Source organism: Talpa occidentalis, unplaced genomic scaffold (genome assembly GCF_014898055.3).
Source record: "Talpa occidentalis isolate TD23 unplaced genomic scaffold, MPIMG_talOcc4v2.1 talOcc4.4, whole genome shotgun sequence".
Taxonomy (NCBI): domain Eukaryota; kingdom Metazoa; phylum Chordata; class Mammalia; order Eulipotyphla; family Talpidae; genus Talpa; species Talpa occidentalis.
Window position 1 is genome coordinate 114,322,283 of NW_023604295.1, and position 24,392 is coordinate 114,346,674.

Here is a 24,392-nt window from a genome sequence, read left to right on the forward strand (position 1 = left end):
GCTTCTGCTCAGAGCAATTTCCTAGTTTACTCTTATTAAACCAGGAGACGGCTTAGTAGAGTTCTTGATTTATGAAACACATACTAGATTCATTAAAACCTTAAAAGATTTAATACATTTTATCAGGACATTAAATCTGTGCAGGCTTTTTAAATCAAATACCTGCCATAGTTCATCCCCCACACCCTGCACACTTACTTAAGAACACTAAAATGTGCACTGACAAACATTATGGGTGTTTCAGGTCTGATTTCTAAGTGGCTTTAAAGTCCTCCCTGTAGGATTTACAGCCCAGCCTCTCCCCATATGATCTTCTAAAGAAGAAGTGAGTGTCCTCTTTGGAATTTGGTTCTGCAATATGAGCTGAGATCTACATTTCAAATAGATATTCTCTAAGATCTGCAACCCCTCTCCCCCAACTTCCATCCTTCTCCAGAAGAAGTCCTGGGCTCTTCTTCCATACACCCACACTCATAGCACCACCTCCTATTCCCTACTCCCCTGGCTCAGACAGCACTACATCAATACAACATCTATCATACTTTGAGAAGCCTGGGAAAGCTTGTCCTCAAGCCTCCCTTCCTAAGTCTTGCTACATAACAGTGGTTCTCAGCTGGGGGAATTTTGTCCTCCTTCTGCCAGGGGAACAAATATATCTGAAGATATATTTGGTTGTCACATCTGGGCCAGGGGAGAGGGGCTACTACTGGTGTTTAGGGACAGAGGTCAGACATGCTGCTAAACATCTAACAATGCACAGGGTACCCCTCTACACAACCCCTCCCCGCCCCCACACACACACAGAGAAGAGAATTCTCCACCCTAAATATTATAGTGCTCAGTTTGAGAAATCTTGCTGTAGGATCTTAACAAAGAGGAAGTGGCCTCTCTCATCTTCTATGCTTTCATCACTTAGGATAGTGTCTTATAATTGGTAGGTACTCATAAATGTTTTTTGAACTAAATTTCTGTTCCAGTACATTGACATTTTCCAAATTACAAATGTAGGAAGAAAAAATATTGATGTGACAATCAAATGATCTGCCCAAGACCTTAAGGAAGGACTTTACCTTCTTGCTTGCATAGCCTCATCTGTAAAATGGGGTTATACTGATACTATCCTCAGATTTGCAATTGTTTCTGAAAACACTTTTTATGTCTTAAAGGAACATGTGATGTTATTTTACTCAACAAACACTTTGAGCACTGATTCTGAAGTACCAATTATGTGCTAGAAATTATGTTTGACTCACTGGACTGAGAGAAAGAGATACAAGCTGAATAAAATCAATTTCCCTGCCCTCCAGAAGTTCACATTCATGTGATGAGTCCTGGCATAGCCAAAATATTTCAGTATATTAAAGATCACTTGAGGAACCTCTCTGGTGGCTCAGGGGTTAGGCTCAGCGCTATCACCGCCATGGCCTGAGTTCGATCCCCGGCCAGGGAGCTGACCCACATGGCACAGCAGACCTCTCCTGTCTCGCCTGCTACTTACCTCAGCAGTGTATTTCAGTTCATCTGCCTGTTCTGTTCCCCACTCTGTCTCTGGTGAATCCTCTCACCTCCCCACCCCCTGTACCTCTGGTCTACACCCTAGTTCTTGTATGCATAAATAAATAAAAATAAATCTTTAAAAAAAAGATTGGGGGCCTCCCTGGTGGTGCAGGTGGTTGAGCGCAGCGCTATGAAGCTGTCTGCAGCCTCTGCAGTGCTGGTTCAATCCCCACTGGCCATGGAACAACCCACACGGCGAGGCAGACCTCTCCTTTCTCACCCGCTGCTCCCTTCAGCAGTATATTTCGGTCATTCTGCCTGTTCTGTTCCCCTCTGTGTCTCTGGTGAATCCTCTCACCCTCCCGCACATCTGGCCTGTACCCCGGTTCTTGTATAACTAAATAAAATCTTTTTTAAATAAATAAATAAATAAATCACTTGAGGCACAATGTGGAAGATGCAGTGATATAAGGGTAAGCAACAAAGTGATGGGAAGGAGATCGCTGAGGATTCTTACAGTAATTCAAGTGAGAAGTCATACAGCCCTGAACTAGGATAGGATATAGAGAAGATACAGCGTCGAGGAATAACTAGAACTTCATAATACCTTTAGTGGGAGGAACTATGAGTTCAGTTTGAGACATGATTGGCTTATTCCCATCCAACATCCAGAGATGCTGTTCTAATTTGTAACTTGCGGCTATCAGTATGCAATGAGTTGCATCATCAGCAACCACCTAACTGGAGTATTGAGAACACAAGAGACCCCCTGTCTCATGAGTAAAATTAATAGGCTAGGTTAAAATCACAGCAACAAGGTATACGTACATTAAAGATGAATGTTGTATAACTGTGCATAGCAGTAAGAAGGAATGATATAGATGAAATTCAAATCATTCCTTTGGGTTAAAAAAAAAAGACATTCTCCCCTCCCTCTCCTGAAAAAGGAGTACATACTTTTTGATTCTATTTATATGAAATTTTACAAAATGCAAACTAATCTATAGTGACAGGCAAATGAGTTTTGCTTGGGAGTTGAGGGTGGGTCATGGACAGGGGTGGGAGAGATTAAAAGGGGCATGGGATCTAGGGTATGTTTGTGCTCATTTTCTTCATTGTGATCAATTTCCCAGGTGTATACATATGTCAAAACTTACCGAATTGCACACTGTTTATGAACTTCATTGTATGGCAATTAGACCTCTGTAAAGTTGTGAAGACGTGTAATCACGCAGTGATCCTCAGGCAACTTCCAACTAACTTCCACCTCAATTTGTTTTTCAGGATTCCTCTTTGACCCCTTTACTGAACTCCCTTGAGGAAATCACTTTGCTTCATTAGCTTAAGCAAATTCCCTTTTGTTCTCAGAAGGTGCCAGTGCAGGTTTTTCCAACTGAAAATACAAGGTAGCCTTCTCAATAATTAAATATAGAGTTCTTCATTCCTCTTCCCTCAATTTCACCTTAGTCATCAAATGTCCTTAAAGATGACTTCTAAGAGCTGACTTCTAGAGCACATAAAGGAAAGATGAAAGATAAAAATAAAAAACTTTCCCCAGCAACTTCCACTCTTGTTATGTGAATGAAGCCAAAGATTTAAAGAGGTGACTGATTCTTTTGGGGTTATTAATAAAGAGGACTGTAATTGTGAAAGAAGGGTGACATTCCTTTGAATGGCATTCTCCTTTGAATGGCATTCTCACCCACAATTAGTTTGATAAGGGGACTAAACAAACAGATACCCAGAGATAAGGAGATGCGGATTGTTTAGGTAGGAGTATATTTTTTTTCCCTGTTTCAAAATATAACCACAAAATGAACTTGACCAATTTAAAGTTTCATAATTTCTAACCATGTCTATATTCCTGAAAGTTTATATATGAAATAAATGTGGTGAATGTGTGTGTGTTAAGTTGAATCATTACTTTCAAATTCATTTATCATAAAAAATAAACTTGAGGGAGCTTATGAATTCTGCCTCTATAAGTTTTGTGATATTAGGCAATCCCTTAACTTCCAAACTTCCTCCTGTGAAATAAAAATAGAGTTGACCAGGGAGCATGCGGGGATCGAACCGATGCTGCAGAAGCTGCAGGCAGCTTCGCAACCCAGCGCTCAACCGCTGCACCACCGGGGAGGCCCAGGGTCCTGCATGGCGCGCAGACCTCTCCTGCCACCCACTGCTCCCCTCAGCAGTGTACTTCAGTCCTTCTGCCTGCTCTGCTCCCCACTCTGGCTCTGGTGAGTTCTCTCACCCTCCCGCGCTTCTGACTGTACCCAGTGCTTGTATAAATAAATAAACAAATAAATCTTTAAAAAAAAAAAAATAGAGTTGACCTTAAAGGCTGACCTGAAGATTATATAAAATAAGAAAGCCATAGAGCCTAGTACATAGAAAGTAGTTAATAATACTTTGTGGAATTTGAATTGTAAATATCTTTTGAGGTGTAATTTCGGAATCCCTTATCTCTTCTGATAAGCCTTCATTTGGTTATTACTCAATATCATAACTTTAAGCTTATCCTTCTCTCACCTTCTGTCATATTAATAATCTGAATCCACAAGCAGGCAGGAACACATTAAAGGAGTTTGCTACTTAAAACAATGACAATTGGGTCTCCCTTGTGGCACAGGGGGTTAAGACGCAACCTATGAAGCTGTCTGCAGCCTCTGCAGCACGAATTCGAGCTACCCACATGGCACAGCAGACCTCTCCTGTCTCGCCCACTGCTCCCCTCAGCAGTGTATTTCAGTCAATCTGCCTGTTCTGGTCCCCACTCTGTCTCTGGTGAATCATCTCACACACACCCCACATCTCTGGCCTGTGCCCAGTTCTTGTATGCATAAATAAATAAATCTTTAAAAAAAATGACAATTAACACACATCAAACACTTAAATGTACCAAACAGTGTTATATGTGCTTTTTCTTGATTTGTTATTCAACCTTCACAACAGTACTATACAGTTCATATTATCATTACCCCCATTTTACAGGTTAAAAAAAAAAATGAGGCTAGACAAAGACTTTTTCCCAAGATCACACAGTTAATAAGAGGCATGGAGGGGTGGAGGGAGACAGAACAGGCAGAAGAACCGAAAACACTGTTGAGGGGAGCAGTGGGCAAAACAGGAGAGTTCTGCCGTGCCATGTGGGCATCTTCCTGGCCGGTCAGGAATTGAACTGGCGCTGCAGAGGCTGTGGACACCTTCACAGTGCTGCACTCAACCCACTGCACCACTGGGGAGGCCCTAAAATATATTCTTAAACACTTTTGTTAAACAGATCATTCCAGACTTAGCTACTGGGTAACTTTTTGATAGTAAGTATCTTGAAGGGACTTTCAGAAATATTAGATCATCACCTAATGACCTAGCTAGGCGTGTGTGTGTGTGTGTGTGTGTGTGTGTGTGTGTGTGTGTGTGTGTGTGTCTGGGATTTTCAGTAATAGGGTAGGAAGAGCAGAAGCCCTCATTTCTGACACAAAATTTCTAGGCAGCACTATGCAGCCCACTTTCAGCTTTAGCTATATAATACCAAAATATCCCAACTCATACTCCAGGCCAAACCCACAGAAGAGAACAGGCCAGTCCAAACAGCCAAGCCTGGAAAACCTACACTTTCCTTTTCCTATGTCCTAATCCCACCACTTGCTGTTTTCCCTGGGTAAGAGCTTTTCATCTACTGAAGGCTGTAATTAAGTGGACTCCAATTTTCTCCTCTGTAAACAAAGTAACTTCAGAGACTGAAGTGTGATGCTGCCGAACAACGAAGGCTGAAGATTAGGAGACACAAAGTCTGGATCCGGATCCTGGTCCTTGTCCGGGTAGCACTCTGCCTTCAGCCTGCGTTAATCCGGCGCCCAGGAATCAGAAGGGAAGCCCCATCCCAGCTCTCCTGTAACTCCCTGTCTAGTCAGGGACATGATGAAGAGCGCACTCTCCTATGTTTTGCAGCTGGAGTTAGAAAAGCACTTAAACTCATGATATTAAGAAAATGCCAAGGAGGCCTTCTTCCACCTTACTGGAAAAAAAAATTCTTTTTTAACCTACTGTATGGTGCTCGAAGGACTCAAAGGCCAAAGCTCCTAGAAAAGTGAAAAGGGCAATTCAAATTAGGCAAAGATTAAAGGGACTTTAATGGTGACTCTGCACTTCTAAAAGATGTGCTTTATTCAACTGTGCTGTAGGGAGAGCGGAGGGCTAGAAGGTTGCTCCTGCAGGAGCAGGTTGCTCCAGCTAGAAGGTTGCTCCAGCTCCAGGGGGGAAAAAAAAATGCTTCACCCACAGCAGAGGGGAATCTCGAGAAAATTCCAAGGAAAAACTACGCAAAGTGACATTTTGGCTCAGCACCCTCTCTTCCCCCGAATCAGCAACCGCGGCCACTCGCGTCTTCCCCTGGGTCACTGTCCGAGCACGGCGACCCCTGAAAGGCCAGGCAAGGTCCCGACCGGCGGACCCAGTAGCGGGCGCCCCCTGGCGGCCATCAGCGGACACTGCCCGCCCGGAATGCGAGGGCGGGGCGGGCGAAGGAGGGAAAGAGGTGAGCGGGGGGTGTGGTCTTCTCGCGGGAACTGATGGCGTCATCGCAGCGACGGTCCCGGAAGGAAGTAGCGTGCCGAGGGGTGTGGCGGTTTCTGCTGTTGCACGGGGGTTCGGACGAGTACGGAGCGCCTGGAGGGACAGCCTGGTACGCGGCCCCCGCCCCTTACCGCGTTCACTGGGCCTCGTTGGGCCTTGCTGCAGCTCGGGGTTGGAGCTGAATAGCCTCTCCCTCAGCCCGGCCACTCCGGGGACGAGAAAGCAACCTGTTTCTGTCCCGTTCCTTCCCCGCGAGTCTTGAGCCCTCTACCTAGGGCACTTGGGACGCGAGACCCTCTCTCAGAAGAGGACAGGGAAGGGGCGCCAAGTGGGGTGCAAGTAACCTGGGGAGTAAAGGGAATTTGCAGAAGTGACGCCACTGCAGATCGGTAGCTGGATGCCACCACTGTAGAATGAGCGCCTCGCCGGTGTCTGCGCCCGGATTATATTAGATCCACGCCTTGCGCTGGTGGACCCAGGCACCCCTGACTGTGACCTTTGTGGTCAGTTACCGTAGCTTTTACAGATCATTAAGTTTTAAGGAAATAAGTCTCTAGATGCTAAGTCTTCTTCCACATGGTGCCTGGACGCATTTGGACCAGGAGCTCAGAGTCTTCCAGCTGGGGGAACCTCCTCTCTCCTCTAACCGTTTGGGGTGGGGCACTGAGAGGTGCCAAGTGCCAGTCGAGTATTTGGGAAGGAATGTGGCTTCAGTCTTGTCCAAAGCCTCTGCAGAGCCTAGGAAATAACTGGGAAGGTGGAGGAAAGGCCTGAGAATCCCACTCTCATGGACCCTCTGACCCATGGTACTTAAAGTCCCACACTTTACTCTGCTGGCATGCTGTCTTGGTGGCTCTAGCATCTGAAAGGAGTAAATAATGGTTTTCTTTGAAATGACAGGCAATTAGAACTGGAAGGCTCTGACCAGAATTACATAGCCACAACTGCCTGTCATTTAACATCCTCTGTAATTTGGGCCAACATTCTGCAGCTGCCTCTCTTCCCTTTTAGTAGTATGAGTGGCTCCAGTGACAGCACATTCGTGTTCACAGGAAAAGAAAGCTGTGTTCTGAAGCATGCCCAGTTGGCACTGATTCTCCATTGGGCCACGGCTGCATCTGGAGCCACTGCCTCTTCAACAGGGTGGGAAATAGAGTTCCACAGTTAAGGAATGGGCATGTTGACATAGAACAAGATGAAGAGCACTATAGATCTAGCCTTGTGTTCATACAACAGACTAGTTATGAGCTATGTTCAGGGAGCTCACCGTGGTGAGATACTGTCGTAGTTTTCTCCTGCATGTCAGACCACACACACATTTTCCCATATCTTTTTCCCTAGGATAAAGGTTCCCTGATGGCTCAGTTGGGAGCAGTTGTGGCTGTGGCTGCCAGTTTTTTTTGTGCCTCCCTCTTCTCATCTGTGCACAAGATAGAAGAGGGACATATTGGGGTATATTACAGGTAAGGCAGAGACAGGGAGACGCCTGAAGCTCCAGTTAAATGACTCTCTTTCCTAGTCATTGTCTAATATTCTGCTGAATATCTGTATTTATATTTTGTTGAATAGGGGAATCTTTTATTTTTTAAATGTTGCTCTGATTTTTTTTTTCTTTTTAAAGATTTATTTATTTATTTATTTATTTATTTATTTATTTATTTATACAAGCACTGGGTACAGTCAGAAGGTGGTGAGAGGGAGGGTGGGAGAATTCACCAAAACCAGAGCTGGGAACAGAACAGGCAGACTGACGAAATACACTGCTGAGGGGAGCAGCAGGTGGCAGGAGTGGTCTTTCCGGCCATGTGGGACCCTCACCGGTGGCCGGGGGTGGCCGGGGATCAAACCAGCGCTGCAGAGGCTGCGGGCAGCTCCACAGCCCAGCGCTTAACCGCTGCGCCACCAGGGGAGGCCCAATAGGGGAATCTTTTAGATTGAATTTTTGTTGGTGACCATGGGGAGAGAAGTATCATATGTGTATGTGTACGTTTTGTGTTTGTGTGTGTATACACATAATGTTTTTATATATACACACATACATATATAAATGTAAATATAAAAATTAGCATTCTGAGTTGATGTCATGGATGATACTAATAAATGTATATGGATTTAGAGACAAAACCTAAAGCAAACTTTAGAGATCATCCCTAAAATACTGTTTTCTCCCCCTGGGCATCTTGGCACCAATAGCCTGCTCTGTTAATTTTCTGAAATTAACTTTCAAGAAAAAATGAAAGAGCCTGCAGGTTGATTTATAACAATCAACACAAGCCCTAGGATAGTGCCTCTTAGACTAAGAAGCATTATGTCACTACTTATTTTATTTTGTAATGTATCTTCTATTTCATAATGGAAGGCAGAGAAACACGTATAAATCTTGAGTTGCTTTCTTTCCTTTTAGTAACTTAATTAAACAAGTTTTTGCTTTCAGTCTTTATGAACCCCTTGATGTGCCCTGTGATATTTATTTCTGGATTGCCAAGTTCTAAAACTCTGGTCAGGTTTCCTCCTAATTATTTCTCCTTATAATTCTCCCCATTATCTGTTCATATGTCCCAAAATAGGATTTTTATTTTATCAGTTATGTGCAGCTTGATTAGATAGATAACTACTGCCAAAAATATATATTAGAATAATTTATAAAGTATACTTAAAATTATTCTTCAGGTTGTTCATGTCAGTGGACTGTAGCATTAGTGCAGTTAATTGATAACTTACTGGATTTAACTGCCTTAATGGATTGCTGCAAGCACAATGGATATGACAAAGTAAAACAGACTTCCTATCTTAAGTACAGCTAGGGATTCTGCTCTTTATTACACTTAGTCTCTGTGCCTAATTTTCTTGCTGCAAAAGCATGAATAATATTTTTGTGTTACCTTGAGGCTCAATAGACTGTTAGGGTCAAAACAACCTGAAAGCATCTGTGGCCATGATGCTGGCATCTGTCACTCTATATCAAACATTTATGGGCTGGAAGAGAAAGTTGGACCAACAGTATTGATCTAATAGATTCCTCTTGCTGAGTTGAACCCATATCTCTCTTCCTCTACAGAGGCGGTGCCCTGCTGACTTCCACCAGTGGCCCTGGTTTCCATCTCATGCTCCCATTCATCACATCATATAAGTCTGTGCAGGTACACGTGATTTGTGTGGGATGGTTGGATGACTGCAGACTTGGGGTGTTGACTAATGCATGATCTGGAATTTTTTAGCTATTGGATGAATATAACACGTTTTCAGAGAATCATTTAAGGATAATGTATGTGTGTGTGTCTACATATAAAAGTAGAGATGTAGATATATACACACATACACAGAGAGAATGAGGCTCCATGGCCACTTATTCTGGAGCTTTGCTTGATTGTTGAAATAGCTGAATCGGGTCATTGCCTTGGCCTGTCAACCCCATCTGGGAATTATTTCTTCATTTCAAGACATAGTCAGAGAAGTATCTTTTCTGAATGTATCGAAGGAATAATAGAGTGTGTGTGTCTGTGTGTTTTAAATCATAGGCTACTATGATAGATGGAAATTAAATATTGTAATTTTCCTTTTTCTTGTTTGAACGTCAAGAGATGTAGACATAATTTTTGAGAGGAAAGTTGAACTGGCGAGGGGAAATGACATTCAAAAATAGTACCAAGATTAGGTAAGACAAATCTAAAATCTGGTTGAGTTAAAGTAACCATCTTTGAAGTAGGTTCAGCTAAAAAAAAAATAGGTAATTTAACTCCCCCAGAAAAATATCTTGGGATGTTCCACCAGCATTTTTTTCCCTACAAATTTCTTCTGCCATTTATTATCCTTTATGGTTTTCAAAATGCATTCATGCACATCATCTCATTTGAATCTCACCATAATCTCGAGAATGGGCTGAGCAGTATTATACAGGCTGAGATAGCTTAAATGGATCTGCTGTTTCAAGGCTGGTAAGTGGAAGAGGTGGCGCTAACCACAGATTGTAGTACTTCTAACCCAGGGTTATTGTCTCTAAACCATTGTTACTCATCTGGTTCATATGGTGCTTTACTTACAGTGAAGCAGGAATAGGTACCTTTGGTAGTTTAGCTTCACACACTGTAAGTAAGGAGGATTCAGAGAGGAATTCATGTTTAGCACAGCTTAGCCCAAAAATGTATTCCCAGAGAGGGCCACTTAAGATTACAAAATTAAGTTATGTTTGTCATTTCCCATCTTACTACATTTTATGTTTCCTCTATTTCCAGACCACACTCCAGACCGATGAGGTGAAGAATGTGCCTTGTGGGACTAGGTAGGTTGCCCAAAATAAAACTTCAGCCCAGAAAAAGACAAAGGGCTGACTGGCTGGCTGCACTGAGAGACAGTGAAAGAGGATGCACTTCTTCTTGAATTTATCATGTCTGCTGTCCACTAGATATAGGTGATGTAGGACAGTATAGGGAGTCACAGTAGGTGGACAGGGCCTTTGGGAGGGCCTTGAATGCCACAGTAGGAAGCTTGGACTTTTTCAGTTAGAAGCCTTTTTCCACTGAATGAAAATGACATGAGAAGGGAAGATAACTTTAGCATCACATACTATGGAGAATGGCTTAAAGGTAAGGGACTCCTTAGGGACAAGAGATCTGAAGAGAGCACTGCTATAGTGATTGGGTTGAAAAGTCAAAGATTCTAAACTGGGATAGAGTAACAAAACACACAACACCATAGGAAACACTCAGACAAACTCAGAATTGGGCATCCTACAGGATACCTGACCTGACCTTGTCCCACAGTCATTGTACTTGGAGGGTTGGTTAGTTGAAAAAGAGACTTAAAAGACATCAATAAATGCAGTGGTTATCCTTGATGAGAACCTGGTTTCAAAATAACAGCTAGAAATGACATTATAGAATGACTTAAATAACAGATTTATTTTCTCACAACTCTAGAAACTCAAGGCACCAGCAGGGTTAGTTTTGGTAAATTCTCTCTTCCTGGCTTGCAGACAACCAGCATGTGACCTCGCTTGGCCTTCCCTCTATGTATGCTGGAGAAGAAAAGGGACTTCTGGTGTCTTTTCTTTTTTTCCTTGATGGGTCCATTTTAATTTTAATTACCTCATATATGACTTCATTTTAACCTTAACTACCTTCTTAAAGTCCTTGTTTCTAAATACAGTCACACTGGAAGGCAAAGTTTCAACAGATGGATTTTGGAGGCACATAATTCAGTCTATAACAGGAACTAATGGGGAAATTTGAATAAGGCCCTAGTGTTAGATGTTGTTAAGGATTTATTGCTAATTTTCCTAAATTCAGGAATGGTCTTATGACCATATTGAAGCATATTGTCTTATTCTTCCAACTTTCCTGTGTTTGAAATTTTTTCATAATGACTATTTTGGGCAAAGGAAAGTGCTGACCTAAAGTAATGGAAGACAAAGTGAGAAAGAGTAACCATAAAATTCCTTAGTGACCTTTTAAAGTTCTGAGGACTTCTTGACCTTATTTTTTTAAAAAAGATTTATTTATTTATACATACAGGAACGGTGGTATGGGCCAGAGGGGTAAGAGGATTCACCAGTGACAGAGTAGGGAGCAGAACAGGCAGATGGACCGAAAGACTCTGCTGAGGAGAGCAGCAGGCAAGTCAGGAGAGGTCTGCTGCGCCATGTGGGTAGCTCCCTGGCCGGGGATTGAACTTGTGCTACAGAGGCTGCAGACAGCTTCATAGGTTTCATCTTAACCCCTTACGCCACCAGGGAGGCCCGGACTTCTTGACCTTACTTAGTCTTGTCCCTGCAGTTGATTGCTTTAATCCAAAGGCATTGCCACTTCAAATGACATGATGTAATCTTCTTACTAGTACCCCAAAAGTCTATTTTCTTTGTGGAGCAATTTTTAGATGTGATTTTTCAGGAGATTGTGATCTTGCTATAAGCTCTGAAGATCTCCTACTTGAGATCCGAGATGCCTTCTAACCTCCCCTTGCACTCTTGTACTCTTTTTCTGCCAAGTCACACATCTTATGCCACCACAGGAGACCACACTATTTCTGAGCTTACTAGTGACTTCTCTGTCCATTCTTTCTCCAATAGTGGTGGTGTGATGATCTACTTTGACAGAATTGAAGTGGTGAACTTCCTGGTCCCAAATGCAGGTATGATTTTGTAGTTTGCCCTCACATAAGCTTACCGGCTTGCTATTGGGCATCTTGTCTCTGCACCTCAGGGAGAGCTACTGTGTCCAAGAAAGGTTTGAGTCCCTCCTTTTCTCATTCTGACTTTCCCCATCCTTCCCAGTGTATGATATCGTGAAGAATTACACTGCTGACTACGATAAAGCCCTCATCTTCAACAAGATCCACCATGAGCTGAACCAGTTCTGCAGTGTACATACACTTCAAGAGGTCTACATTGAGCTGTTCGGTAAGGAAGTCTCTGACCACAACATGACTTAACAGCCTGTCCCCACCCCACCCCCTGCCTAGTTCTGAGCTACCTACCAGGTAGGATGGGTACTGATGGACAGGAAATTTTAAAGAACCCAAGGCTGAGAAATTGATCACAAAGAAAAGTAGAAAATGTTGATGACAATGGAAGAAGATCATCAGACCGGTTGAGCTTTGGGCACAAAAGTAATTGACATGAATCAGAGGACTGGAATGGAAGTGTTTTCCCACTGCCCCTAAAACATAATTCTGTGAAGACAAGCTTAGTTCTAGAAGAACCATAGAGATCATCTAGTCCATCATCCTCATTTTAAGAGAAGGGTGCTGAGGCCCAAAGAGAGAAAGTCACAGAGTTGATTGGAAGCAAAGCTGAAGCTAGAACGTCCTTGCCTGGCTCTCATTTCACTATATTCCCCACCCTGAGGAGCACCCAGGAATGGGTGATCACAATGGTGTGGTTCTCACATTTACTTTTAGAAGTGGGACATGGACCATAGCTACTTACAGCTTCTAGACTTTTATGAAATTTATTTATTACCCTACACCTGTGGAGATGAATTGGAATACACTTAAAAAAAATCCTCATACTGGGCCTCCCCGGTGGTGCAGCAGTTGAGCACTGGGTTGCGAAGCTGCCTGCAGCCTCTGCAGCACCATTTTGATCCCCCAGCCTCCGGGTGAGGGTCCCACATGGCGTGCAGACCCCTCCTGCCGCCCGCTGCTCCCCTCAGCAGTGTACTCGGTCCTTCTGCCTGTTCCGCTCCCTGCTCTGGCTCTGGTGAATTCTTTCACCCTCCCACACTTCTGACTGTACCCAGTGCTTGTATAAATAAAATAAATAAATCTTTAAAAAAAAAAATCCTCATAGTGAAGTAGACACTTTTTATTCTTTTCACTTGGTCAAAGTAAACATAGCTGACAGCAAAGGAAAAAAAAATTTATTGTTATAGCTCCTTTATGGCAAAATGTTCTGTTCAAATTTGCTGCTAGAAGTTTTCTAGTAGCCAATGCTAAAAGTAAATGAAAATCTCAACCAATAGTACAACTATTTTGATACTAGGACAGATGGTGACTTTTCCCAACAATCTTCATTAAAAGGACCCTAAGTTGAGAAAATTTTTTTAGAGCAGACAGAAGAAGGAATCAGTGATGTTGACAGTGATCTTAATTAAGCAAACAGCCTGTCACACTGTGTATAAAATTTGGGAAATCACCAGAATCACTTTAAAGTTTTCTGCCATAGAAAATTCATTTGATGGAGTTTAAATTCAATGTGATTTTAAGAAAAATTTGGTAAATTTGCTACTATGTTTTTACCTGAAACTCACAGAATTTTTCAGATATCAATTTTCTCTCCAGCCATTGTTTTTTTTTTTTTTTTATATATAGAGGCATGCTTTATTTATTTGTTTGCTGGTTTCTTTGTTTGTTTTGTTTATACATGCACTGGGTACAGTCAGAAGCGCGGGAGGGCGAGAGAATTCACGAGAGCCAGAGCGGGGAGCTGAGCAGGCAGAAGGACCGAAGTACACTGCTGAGGGGAGCAGCGGGCGGCAGGAGAGGTCTGCGCGCCATGTGGGACCCTCCTCCAGTGGCCGGGGAGCAGCCGGGGATCGAACCGGCGCCGCAGAGGCCGCGCGCAGCTTCGCAACCCAGCGCTCAACCGCTGCGCCACCGGGGAGGCCCTCCAGCCATTGTTCCAGGGCTTATGCCATTTAATGAACATTTGAAAGCATTCATTTATTTATTTATTTATTTATTTATTTATTTATTTATTTATTTATTTATACAAGCACTGGGTACAGTCAGAAGTACGGGAGGGTGAGAGAATTCACCAGAGCCAGAGCGGGGAGCAGAGCAGGCAGAAGGACCGAAGTACACTGCTGAGGGGAGCAGCGGGCGGCAGGAGAGGTCTGTGGGCCATGTGGGACCCTCCTCCGGTGGCCAGGGAGCAGCCAGGGATTGAACCGGTGCTGCAGAGGCTGCGGGCAGCTTCGCAACCCAGCGCTCAAACATTTGAAAGCATTTAAAACAAAAGATAAAGGAACTCTAATTCCCATGATTAAAAAAATTAAAATATAAAATTTTTTTGCATTAGAAAATTTGTTACTGTCATAGAGATAAACTTGGTGACTTAGTAGATTATAGTTTCTTATACAGAGGAGCTAGGAAAATGTATTTGCTTTGGAACTTTTTTCCTTGTTACATTGCAATCTTGCTGGCAGGCTCTGTTCTGCTTAGAATCTGTTTGCATCCATAAAGGAAAAACTCCTGTCTCTAATCCTATTCCTTGAACAGGAAGTTTCTTCCCTCGCTCCTTCCTCTGAGGGTAATATGGCTCTCGATATCTCTGATGCATCCTTTTTTGCTCATTTTGTAAAAATATTATCAAATGCTTGTTCAGAAGTATAACTGAAAAACCTCACTGTGTTTACTTAGCAATATAACTCAATCAGCATTTATCAGCATTACCATAATATAAACAACTTGTTGCCAGTGTTACTGAACTGCCTTGTAAAATATTTCTTCCAGATGTTCCCAGTTACTAGCCTGGGGCCACAGATGTCCACCTTTACTCAGATGTAATTGGGTCTGATAAATAATTATGTCATTATTAACTTACAAGGGTAATAGGTCATCTCAGTTAACGTTTGGTTGGTATCCTATTTACATTGGTTATATGAAATGAATGTTTATCTCTTGCTGTCAAATTGTTAGATTCATATAATGTGGGAGGTACTGCCTTTATGGATATTTTTCCCTCAGTGCTAAGAAACTTGTGAAAGCATATCCAATATGTAAAAACATTAAAATTCCTCTCATATTGAACAGTTAAAGTGCTGTTTTAAAAGCCTAACAATCAGAGCATAGTAATGAAACTCGAGCTAGCTAACTAGCTCGAGACTATCACTGAACTTCTGTGGATTGGGCATCTATTAAAGGGCTTAGACTTAATGTTCCTAATGGGTGACTGAGAAAGACCACTGAAAGTAAATGGCAGGATCCTCCCTGGTAGCCTAAGGGCTAAGTCTCGGCACTACCACCTTAATGGCCAACCCTCCTGGCCAGGGCACAGCAGACCCTCCTGTTTCTCCCACTGCTGCCTTTAGCAGCGTATTTCAGTATATCTGCCTGTTCTGCTCCCCACTTCATATCTGGTGAATACTCTCACCATCACCCCACCTCTGGCATATACCCCAGTTCTTCTATGCAAAAACAAATAAAATCTTTTAAAACTAAGTGGCGGCTAACAGTAAGGGAGGTGATTTCCATTGAGATGTCCTAGCAGGTTTCATGGAGTCTTTTCCCAGGCCCCTTGGAGGATCTTATTGAGGATCTCGTGGGCCAGGGGTTAGGGAAGAGGGCTATGAAACCCTGAGGAAGCTGAGTCAGAGAAGGCAGCCTCGGTGCTGCTTGCTGCTGTTGTGTGATCACAGCTAAAGTGTGGGGTGGGGGAGGAGAAGGAACAGAGTCAGTTCTAGTTCTTCATATGTCAGCGCAACCACTCATATGTGAATTCCACACAAAGGAATCAGGACCACAGCAAGTAACACATCAAAAAACTTGTGCTCATATCCAGCACCATAAATTTTCATTTTTCCCTTGTGTTATTTGGTGAAGTTCCTAATGGAAATAGTCTCCTTGGGGCTTTCCTTGACGTCAGAGTCTGTTTCTCTTTTAGAAACTTCTAAAATTACTAGATGATGTGCTCAGCTCTGCAAAATAACTAGCCTAGCCATTCCACTGTCCTTCATGAAAACTAGGAGCCTGTCTTCTCTTTTGCTGCTGTTGTCAGGGAATGGCCCCACTGACTCAAGTAATATGCTAGAATTGTTCCTTTAATTTTTTAAAGCTCATTTCCCTTTGGGGCAGGGTTGATGTTTTCAGTAATCTAGGTGATTTTATCTCAGGCCACAGCACAGGGATGGTCTCACATCTGCCTGATAGGGCTGCATCAGGTGCCACTCCCAAATCTTGTAGGAAATCTGTAGATCTCTGGGCTCTGAGCAGCACACTGCCTCTGAAGACCTTTTGCCTGTCAGATGTACTCTTGAGCTGCTGTTTTAGCTTGTTCTATACCCCTTATATTTCCCTCCACTCTACCTAAAAAGTATAACACCTTCTTTTTCTTTCATGATTCTAGATCAGATTGATGAGAATCTCAAACTGGCTTTGCAACAGGACCTGACCTCCATGGCCCCAGGGCTTGTAATCCAAGTAAGCATTTCCACAATGTGCCCCCTCCATGAAGGTGCACCTCCTCTTTGGAGGAATGTTGTCTTATTCAGGAAGATCAAGGAACAGTGCAGCTGGGAGCTGCCTATGTCCCTCACCAGTCTCACTTTCCCATCATGTGCTATTTTTTCCTTCTCCAGGCTGTGCGGGTGACAAAGCCCAATATACCTGAGGCGATCCGCAGAAACTATGAGCTGATGTGAGTATCCCCTCTGCCTCACCATTTCTCTCTCACACCTCATCCCATCCCATAGCTAACCGAAGCAGTGCCAGGATTTTATCCTCCTTTGGAGTATTTGTTACAGCCCATTGCATTGTAAGATGGAGCAGGCGTGTTGGGACAGTCACCTGGGCTCCATAACTGTGATTGAGAGCCAAAGATGAAGCCCTTTCGAGCAGTGATGCTTTTAAAAGGGCCAGGGGCCTTGTTTGTGTCTCATGGCTCATGCCAAAGAAGATAAGAAGAAAAGACGATTAAGTGGGCAGGCAGGTGCATTTTGCTAAAGTAAATTATGCTTTATTTCCCACAAATGAGTTATTTGGGAGGGAAGGAGAGCCATGTTACTTTTCACAACAGATCAGCTTTTCCCTGGGACATTGAACAACCTTCCAGGAGGGAGTAAGAAATCACAGTTTGCCTGTCCTCAGCAGGAGTGTTTGGTTCCTCCAGGGGACAGAGAAGTTTCTCAAGAGCTTTTCCACAACAGCCTCACATTTGCATGCTTTTTTCCCTTCAGGGAAAGCGAAAAGACAAAACTTCTCATTGCAGCCCAGAAACAGAAGGTGGTGGAGAAGGAGGCTGAGACAGAACGGAAGAAGGCCCTCATTGGTCTGAACATGGTTCTGGGATCCCCTTTCAGGGCAGAAGGGCAGGGGTCAGTGGGAAGACTCAAGGAAACCTCAGGAAGCTTAGACCATGGTCATGGTCCTCTAAATCTTTGCCACACACAGGCCAAAATGGTCAGATCAGGGCGAGGGGATCATGAATTTTAAGTTTCCACGTCTCTCGTAGATTAAAGGGATTCTTCCTATAAATTCTGAATTCACAATGATAATGGCTAACACTGTGAGCCACTTTCTAAATACTTATATATGAATTATTTCACTTTTTACAACCACCAGATGGTATAGACAAAACCACTAACCTCATTTTACTGAACTGAAGCACAGAGCTTAAGTAATGTGCCCAGTGCCATGGCAAGTAAGTGGGGGAATTGGGGTTCAAATCCAGGGACTCTGTTCCAGAACCAGGGTGGTTAATCACTACACTAGACTATCATTAACAAACCTGACTGCTTCCTAAAGTGGCCCCCAAGTAAGCTTTTTAGAGATTACCTTGCTCCTTAAAATACTGCTGTGGGAGAAATACCCTCATGACTTAGGGGAGAGGTTGGAATTTGTTCGTTGCTTTCATCAGAGAAACAACTCTCCTCACTTGGGCCCTCACTGATGGCACAGTTCTGTGCTCACTGGTACCTTCCAGCTCTGCCTGTCATGGCTGCCCTCTTCAGTCTGTGGCTCTCCATCAGCGCTTACCACTCCTGCCTCAGGGAGTCAGATCAAGTGAAAGGTGAAATTTAGTTGAGCTTGCAAACTAAGCAGAGCTCTAAACCTTTTCTCAACTTCATTAATATAGAGGCAGAAAAAGTGGCTCAGGTTGCAGAAATCACCTATGGGCAGAAGGTAATGGAGAAGGAGACTGAGAAGAAGATTTCAGAAATTGAAGGTGAGCAGAAGTGAAGATAATGCCCAAGTTTACCTCAGATCTCACTTTGTGGTAAGGAAGTGGGAGAGTCATTTCCTTGACTCTTTAATCTCTGCTCTAAGATGACAGGATTTCTGGGGGACATTGCCTTTTCTCTGAGCTTTGACTCAAGTTTTGGGGATATTTTGGCCCGGCTAGCATCAGTTTTCTCTTCAGAGAGCATTTGTTCATTCATTCAATGTTTGTAAGTGCCATATGTGCTAGGCATCTTGTGAAGCATAAGAGAAAGGGAATTTTATCCTCCCTGCTGACTTAGAACTCACAGTCTGGCCATGGAAGTAAGCTGGGAAGCCAGGCCAAAACAGCAGCTCCCTCCCTCAGACCTTACCTACTCCTCCTCAGGAGTCAGGAAACACCACAGCATTGGCCTCATAACTGCTCACAGGGTCCCTGTAGATACTAAGTGGGTATGAAATAGATACCTTCTCAGTACCAACAAGATGGGGCTGTAGAGCACTGTTTTCTTCAGTGTCTTTTAGAATATAATTCGCCTTCAGTTCCCTGCCCTCAGCCGGCACCTCATCCCCACCACCTACCTTTCCTTCATGTGGTGCCTTATGTCAGATGAATTGTAAGACAAAAATGGGACCTCATAATGGTGAACATGATATAGTATATACACATGTTGATTTTCAGCGATACACATCTGAAATTTATAATGTTATACAGTATTAAAAAACATTTTAGTATAATTGCGTTGTTTTAATTGGGGAAATATAAATTTACAACATTGGCTGTTATTCAGTGGCATAGGATCACACCTCCTCAGATGCATATCCTCACACTACACTCATTATCAAGAAAAAAATTTTTTAAAGATTTATTTTATTTATGCATCCAAGAACTGGGGTATAGGCCAGAGGTGTGGGGGGTGGTAGAGGATTCACCAGAGACAGAGTGGGGAGCAAAACAGATGGATCTACTGAAATGCACTGCTGAGGGGAGCAGCGGACCAGACAGGAGAGGTCTAATGCCCCATTTGGGTCAGCTCCCTGGCCAGGGATCGAACTTGTGCTGCAGTGGCTGCCCATAGCTTCATTGTGCTGAGACTTAGCCCCTTGAGCCACCAGGGAGGCCCAAGGAGAAAAAAAAATTTTAATGGAACCTCAGGGTTCAGCTTCAGAATATAAAGTGCTCTGTCCAGTTACTATGGAGCCAGTCAAGCTTTACAGGGACCCATTGAGTTAAAATTTTAAAACCTAATTAGGATTTGACAGATCAGTGGCGCCTCGTTAGGGAGCCCTTAGGAAAACATTTTTATTTCTTATAAATACTTGTCATCAGGCACTAAGGCTAGCTGAGTCGGCCACATGGCAGCCAGAACCCCAGCCAGACTGCAGACTCCCCATACCCAGGGTCTTACTGAGGGTCTGCAGTAAGAGCCCACCCACAGACTGACCTTTCTTTCCAGGCTTTTCGCTACAAATAGTACTCATATGAGGCTGGCCTCATTTTCCAGACAAGGGAGTAAATATCACAAATTTTGCTTCAGTTAGAAAGCTAGTTTCAGCAGATTAAGGAAGCCTATTGTTTGCATAATAGAAGTTTAAATAGGTCTTAATCCAAACAGGTGTTAGTCTGGACCAGGCGTGTAATTCTTCTAGAGTTGTGTCAGCCTAACAACTGCTAATTAGAACCTTTAGACTTCATGTTTATGTTTTATGTTTACGGTATTTGGTTTTAAGGTTGATCTGCCTTTGGCCATATTTAGAGCCTTCTTGGGCTTATCTTGTTTTGCTGTGTAGCACAAGAGGGCTGAGGTTGAGAGCTCAGAAAGTGGGGTTTGAGGCAGGGTCACACCCCTCTTCCTATACGTGGGACCATAGCAGAGAGTATTGGGACAAGAGTGTCTCTGGACAGCAGCGCTTTTCTCAAGGGTGCCATCACAGAAGAGGTTGTCAGGCACAACAATACTTGCCGATAACTAGTTCCAGACACAGGGAGATGCTTGAAAAGCACTTTTTCATCTTGCTTGATTTTCCTTTGTGAAATGGGAGCAGGGTGCCTTTTCCCCGTTTTGCAAATGAGGAAACTAAAGCACAAAGTAAAAAGAGTGACCTCTCCAAGGTCACAAAGATAGAAAATCAGGTGGAAATGAAGCTCAGGAGAAAGCCACAGGGAGCAGACACAGTCATCTGCTAGCCTCTGCACTTCTGCACACATTGGTTTTCACTCTGTTTGCTCTCTTTCCCCAGACGCCGCGTTTCTGGCCCGGGAGAAGGCAAAGGCTGACGCCGAGTGCTATACTGCTATGAAAATCGCAGAAGCAAATAAGGTAAAGCCTTAGTAACTAGTGGAGAGAAGGTGGAAGGTCTCTCATCTGGCTCCATCTGAGTTGTCTTTACTTTTCTTCTTGCAGCTGAAGCTGACCCCAGAATACCTGCAGCTGATGAAGTACAAGGCCATTGCTTCCAACAGCAAGATTTACTTTGGCAAAGACATCCCTAACATGTTCATGGACTCTGCAGGCAGTCTGGGCAAGCAGTTTGAGGGGCTGTCTGACAAGCTGAGTTTTGGCTTAGAAGATGAGCCCTTAGTGGCAGACACTGAGGAGAATTGAAAAGAAATTTTATACAACCACAGAAGACACTTAAAGAGATTTTCTTTTTTAATGATGAGCCAGGATGCCCCTCCCTTCCACAGTACCTTGTTTGACTCTCTTCCACATAACTGTGGTGAAAAAAGAAGAAATGGACTTAGCTCTATTCCCCTGCCTGGGAAGGGAGGGCAGGGTTTGATGATTTGGGATTTTTTTCAGGTAAGTAGGTTTTATGACTTCTTTTGTGATTTGTAAACCACAGTTTTGACCTTTGACCTCCAAACACTCACTTTAGCCCTTTGAAACTGGCTTAATTAGGGATGTTGTCCTTAAGGAGTGGGAGAAATATAGGGTGTTGTTTTAGGTGATTTGATTTCCCTAATTTGGGAAAATGTGGTCCAGTTTTCTCCCCCTTGCCTCCAAGGTGGGAGATGCCTGTGAGTCTCAGCAACTGAGCAAATATGTGCTCGAAAGTTTACCAATAGAGCTGTGGAGAAACAGCTGTTTGGCTTTCCTGGCGTTTTTGTCAGTGTATATGTGAGTTATTTTAGGGCATACTTGAGCCCTTATAGGAAGAACTGGTGCTAGGTTTTGCCAGCTTTTCTATATGATAGCCTCCTTGCCTTGGGCCTACAGAGTGGTGGTTTCTGACTACATTACTGGAGTCAGGGTTCAGTCACCACTGCATAATTCTTTTCAAAACTTTTCACCTATTCTACAGTTTTTTCCTCTCAATTTGTTCATTGGTTCCACTCAGCATCGAGAAGACAGGAACAAACAACTAAAGTGTCTTAAAGCTGCTGAAGTGGGATGATTGTATCTGCTAAACACTGGTAGCTGCTTGGCAAACTATATTCCCTGAGATCAGTGTCTTTATTGTTATGGAGATTCTACATTGAAGAGCTCCTCTGGAGGAGGAAGAAGGGTCACCCATCAGATTCCCACATCTTAATGTCAGGCATAAGCTGGGAGTTTGTCTGACTTAGTGGTAAAAGGGAGGCTATTCCCTAAGTAGAACACATTACTAAATCCAGGGACCCTGCTGACTACACAGGGTCAAGACTGTTAAGTCTCTAAAGGGAGGGAGGCTGTGCAGGTCAGAATGCACACCTGCCAGGGTCCCTGTATCAAAATCCATTCAAATGTTTTCTTTTTCATACTGATTAGGAAAATGTTGGCAGATTTGGGGTGGGTCAGAGCATACATGAAAGAAAGGTTTTCCTATTTCTGAAAATGGAGTTGGGGGCAGGGGAACCAGCTGTATGGCTCATGAGTGTGTACCAAATTGTTAACTGGAGGGCAGCTATCTGACTTCACCTGCAAGCATTTGGTATCCTGTGCAGCAATTTCTGACTTAAGATTTGACCTTCTTATTAGCTTTCCTCACCCTTCCCCCCCTCCAGCTCTCAATGTATCCTTCTTCCCTCGATGAAATCGATGAAATTATGAATGATACTTTCTGGCAAAGATCCCCATCTCATTTTTGGTCCCATGCCAGACTTCTGGTTTATCGAATGGCCCCAGATGTGGGGCCAGCTTGCTCCTAAGTAGTGCCAGGCTTGTTGGGAGTTGGGGAAACATTCAGCTTGCCTAGGAAGAAACAAAGTATTAATGCTTAATTCAGACTTTGCCATTCTCTGTCTTAATTCCTGAGATCTAGACTTCTCAAACCACTGATCCTCGTCACACTTTGTCTGGGTAGCCAAATGTCCCTGGAATGATGGCTCCTAATGTACTCAGAAGGCCTTGCAGAAGGCAATCGGTCTCCCAAGAACAGCGCGTGGCATCCAGTGCTAGGGTGCACTCACCCGCTCCCATTTCAGAGCCATTAGTCACTTGTTAGTAGCTACATGAGTTGTCCCGCTTCCCTGATTTACATATTTGTCGTGCCCTCTATTCTCAGACTTGCCTAGGATTCAGAAAGCACTACTCGATAATAGAACAAGGAGAGAAGATATCACAGCTCTGAATGGCATGATTGTTTGGGTTCTTAACTTAAAAATCTCTCTAATACTACATCCTGTGATGGCTTGTCCCTAGCCTTAGATACCACAAAAGAGCCCTGGCAGGGTGATGTCCTTGTGCACCTGCCCCTTTGATGTTAGTACCACTTCCTCTTTAAAACAAAAGTATCAGTATCATAGTACCCATTAGTTCAAATCCCATGGATGTCTGTACCTGCCTGAATAGGGAAATCATAGAATTCAGCTGTTTCCTTAGCAAGGGACAACGAACTTATCTTTGTGACTTTGTTTAACGCTTACCAGAAAATCTGATCTTAAAACATTTGAATTCTAAACATGTCAAATGTGACAGCTGCAATTTTGTAGGCAGTAAGTCGTGGCTGCTATTTATAAATGGAACTTCTATCAAAATAAGTAACTTTATAAAATTCAGTTTTTATAGGGTTTTCCAAGGAAAAGTCACCTTGGTTGAATATTTCTCACTCATTAAACTTTCCAGAAGTGATTCATAATAAGTACTGTTTTTAATCACTTTTTAAATAAAGGATAGACTGTTTGCAAGGAAGCCAAAGTATGTTAATAATTTTTATATGACTAAAGTAAAATAAATTTAAAGGGATCTATGATCAGATTAAGTGGAGGGAGGAAAAGAAATCACAAATAATTTTAGTAATATATTGATCAACAAGAGTAGATATTTTTAAATTATCTGTTTCATTGTCTATCTGTTGCAATGTCTTTCAACACTGATAACTTTACCATTTATAGAGAGTATGTAGTGAAAGTAAGCTCATTATATTTACTGACCTCTCGAAGTTTCGTTGAGACTTGAGGCTGCCCTATGTCTATGAACTTAGTCACTACTTCTTTAGTTCTAGTCATTAGATTTTCAACACTGTTTTCTGTTGTTTACTCCTAAAAGAGATCTTAGTCAATCATTTAGCGTTTGTATTTCTGTTCCCTTTTGTTTCTGCTTTTCTGTAAGCTGGTGATTAAACAGTCACACTAATTCTGCTTTCAAAGAGCCCCCAAGGTCTTTATATGATCCCTTTGTAACTGAGAAATGATTCTTGTTATATTAATAATTACAAGTGATATGCCAGATTAATTGCCTGGGGTTTATAACTGTAGGAATTGTTTTTGGACAACTCATAAGAAAGTATGTCTTAGTTTTATTTTCAGTCTTGCTAAATAAAATGAGTCTTTGTATTTACCTTTTTATTAAAGTAAAATTTAGCAGTCACTAAAAATATATGATATAAAGAAATGAAACATCCCAGCCTAGTGACTTGACAGTGTCACCCTAAAAATATATTCAGATGAATTTCTAACCCCATTATCAGTGTAGAAACAATAAACAACTAATTTGTGAGCATCACATAATTCTTGGTAGGTG

General features: G+C 42.9%; 1 protein-coding gene across 2 annotated transcripts; it reads left to right on the plus strand.

Annotated features, from left to right (window-relative positions):
- Positions 1–6,089: 6,089 nt before the first annotated feature.
- Positions 6,090–21,551, plus strand: ERLIN2 (ER lipid raft associated 2). 2 transcript variants are annotated; one of them, XM_037526035.1, is made up of 12 exons: positions 6,090–6,184; positions 7,417–7,538; positions 9,134–9,215; positions 10,308–10,354; positions 12,140–12,201; positions 12,344–12,469; positions 16,637–16,710; positions 16,869–16,927; positions 17,466–17,557; positions 18,365–18,454; positions 20,689–20,768; positions 20,853–21,551. In XM_037526035.1, the coding sequence occupies exons 2-12, from the start codon at positions 7,432–7,434 to the stop codon at positions 21,051–21,053; spliced, it is 1,020 nt and encodes a 339-aa protein (XP_037381932.1). In that variant the 5' UTR covers positions 6,090–6,184; positions 7,417–7,431; the 3' UTR covers positions 21,054–21,551. The 2 variants fall into 2 exon arrangements, with proteins under 2 accessions (XP_037381932.1, XP_037381933.1); XM_037526036.2 differs by lacking the exon at positions 6,090–6,184 and adding an exon at positions 6,194–6,578.
- The last annotated feature ends 2,841 nt before the right edge of the window (positions 21,552–24,392 follow it).

Excerpts from the sequence above, each read along its gene's own strand:
- ERLIN2 (XM_037526035.1), top strand. The coding sequence starts at position 7,432 with ATGGCTCAGTTGGGAGCAGTTGTGGCTGTGGCTGCCAGTTTTTTTTGT. Across the intron at positions 7,539-9,133 it reads CATATTGGGGTATATTACAG|AGGCGGTGCCCTGCTGACTT; the intron begins GTAAGGCAGAGA and ends CTTCCTCTACAG. Across the intron at positions 12,470-16,636 it reads GGTCTACATTGAGCTGTTCG|ATCAGATTGATGAGAATCTC; the intron begins GTAAGGAAGTCT and ends TCATGATTCTAG.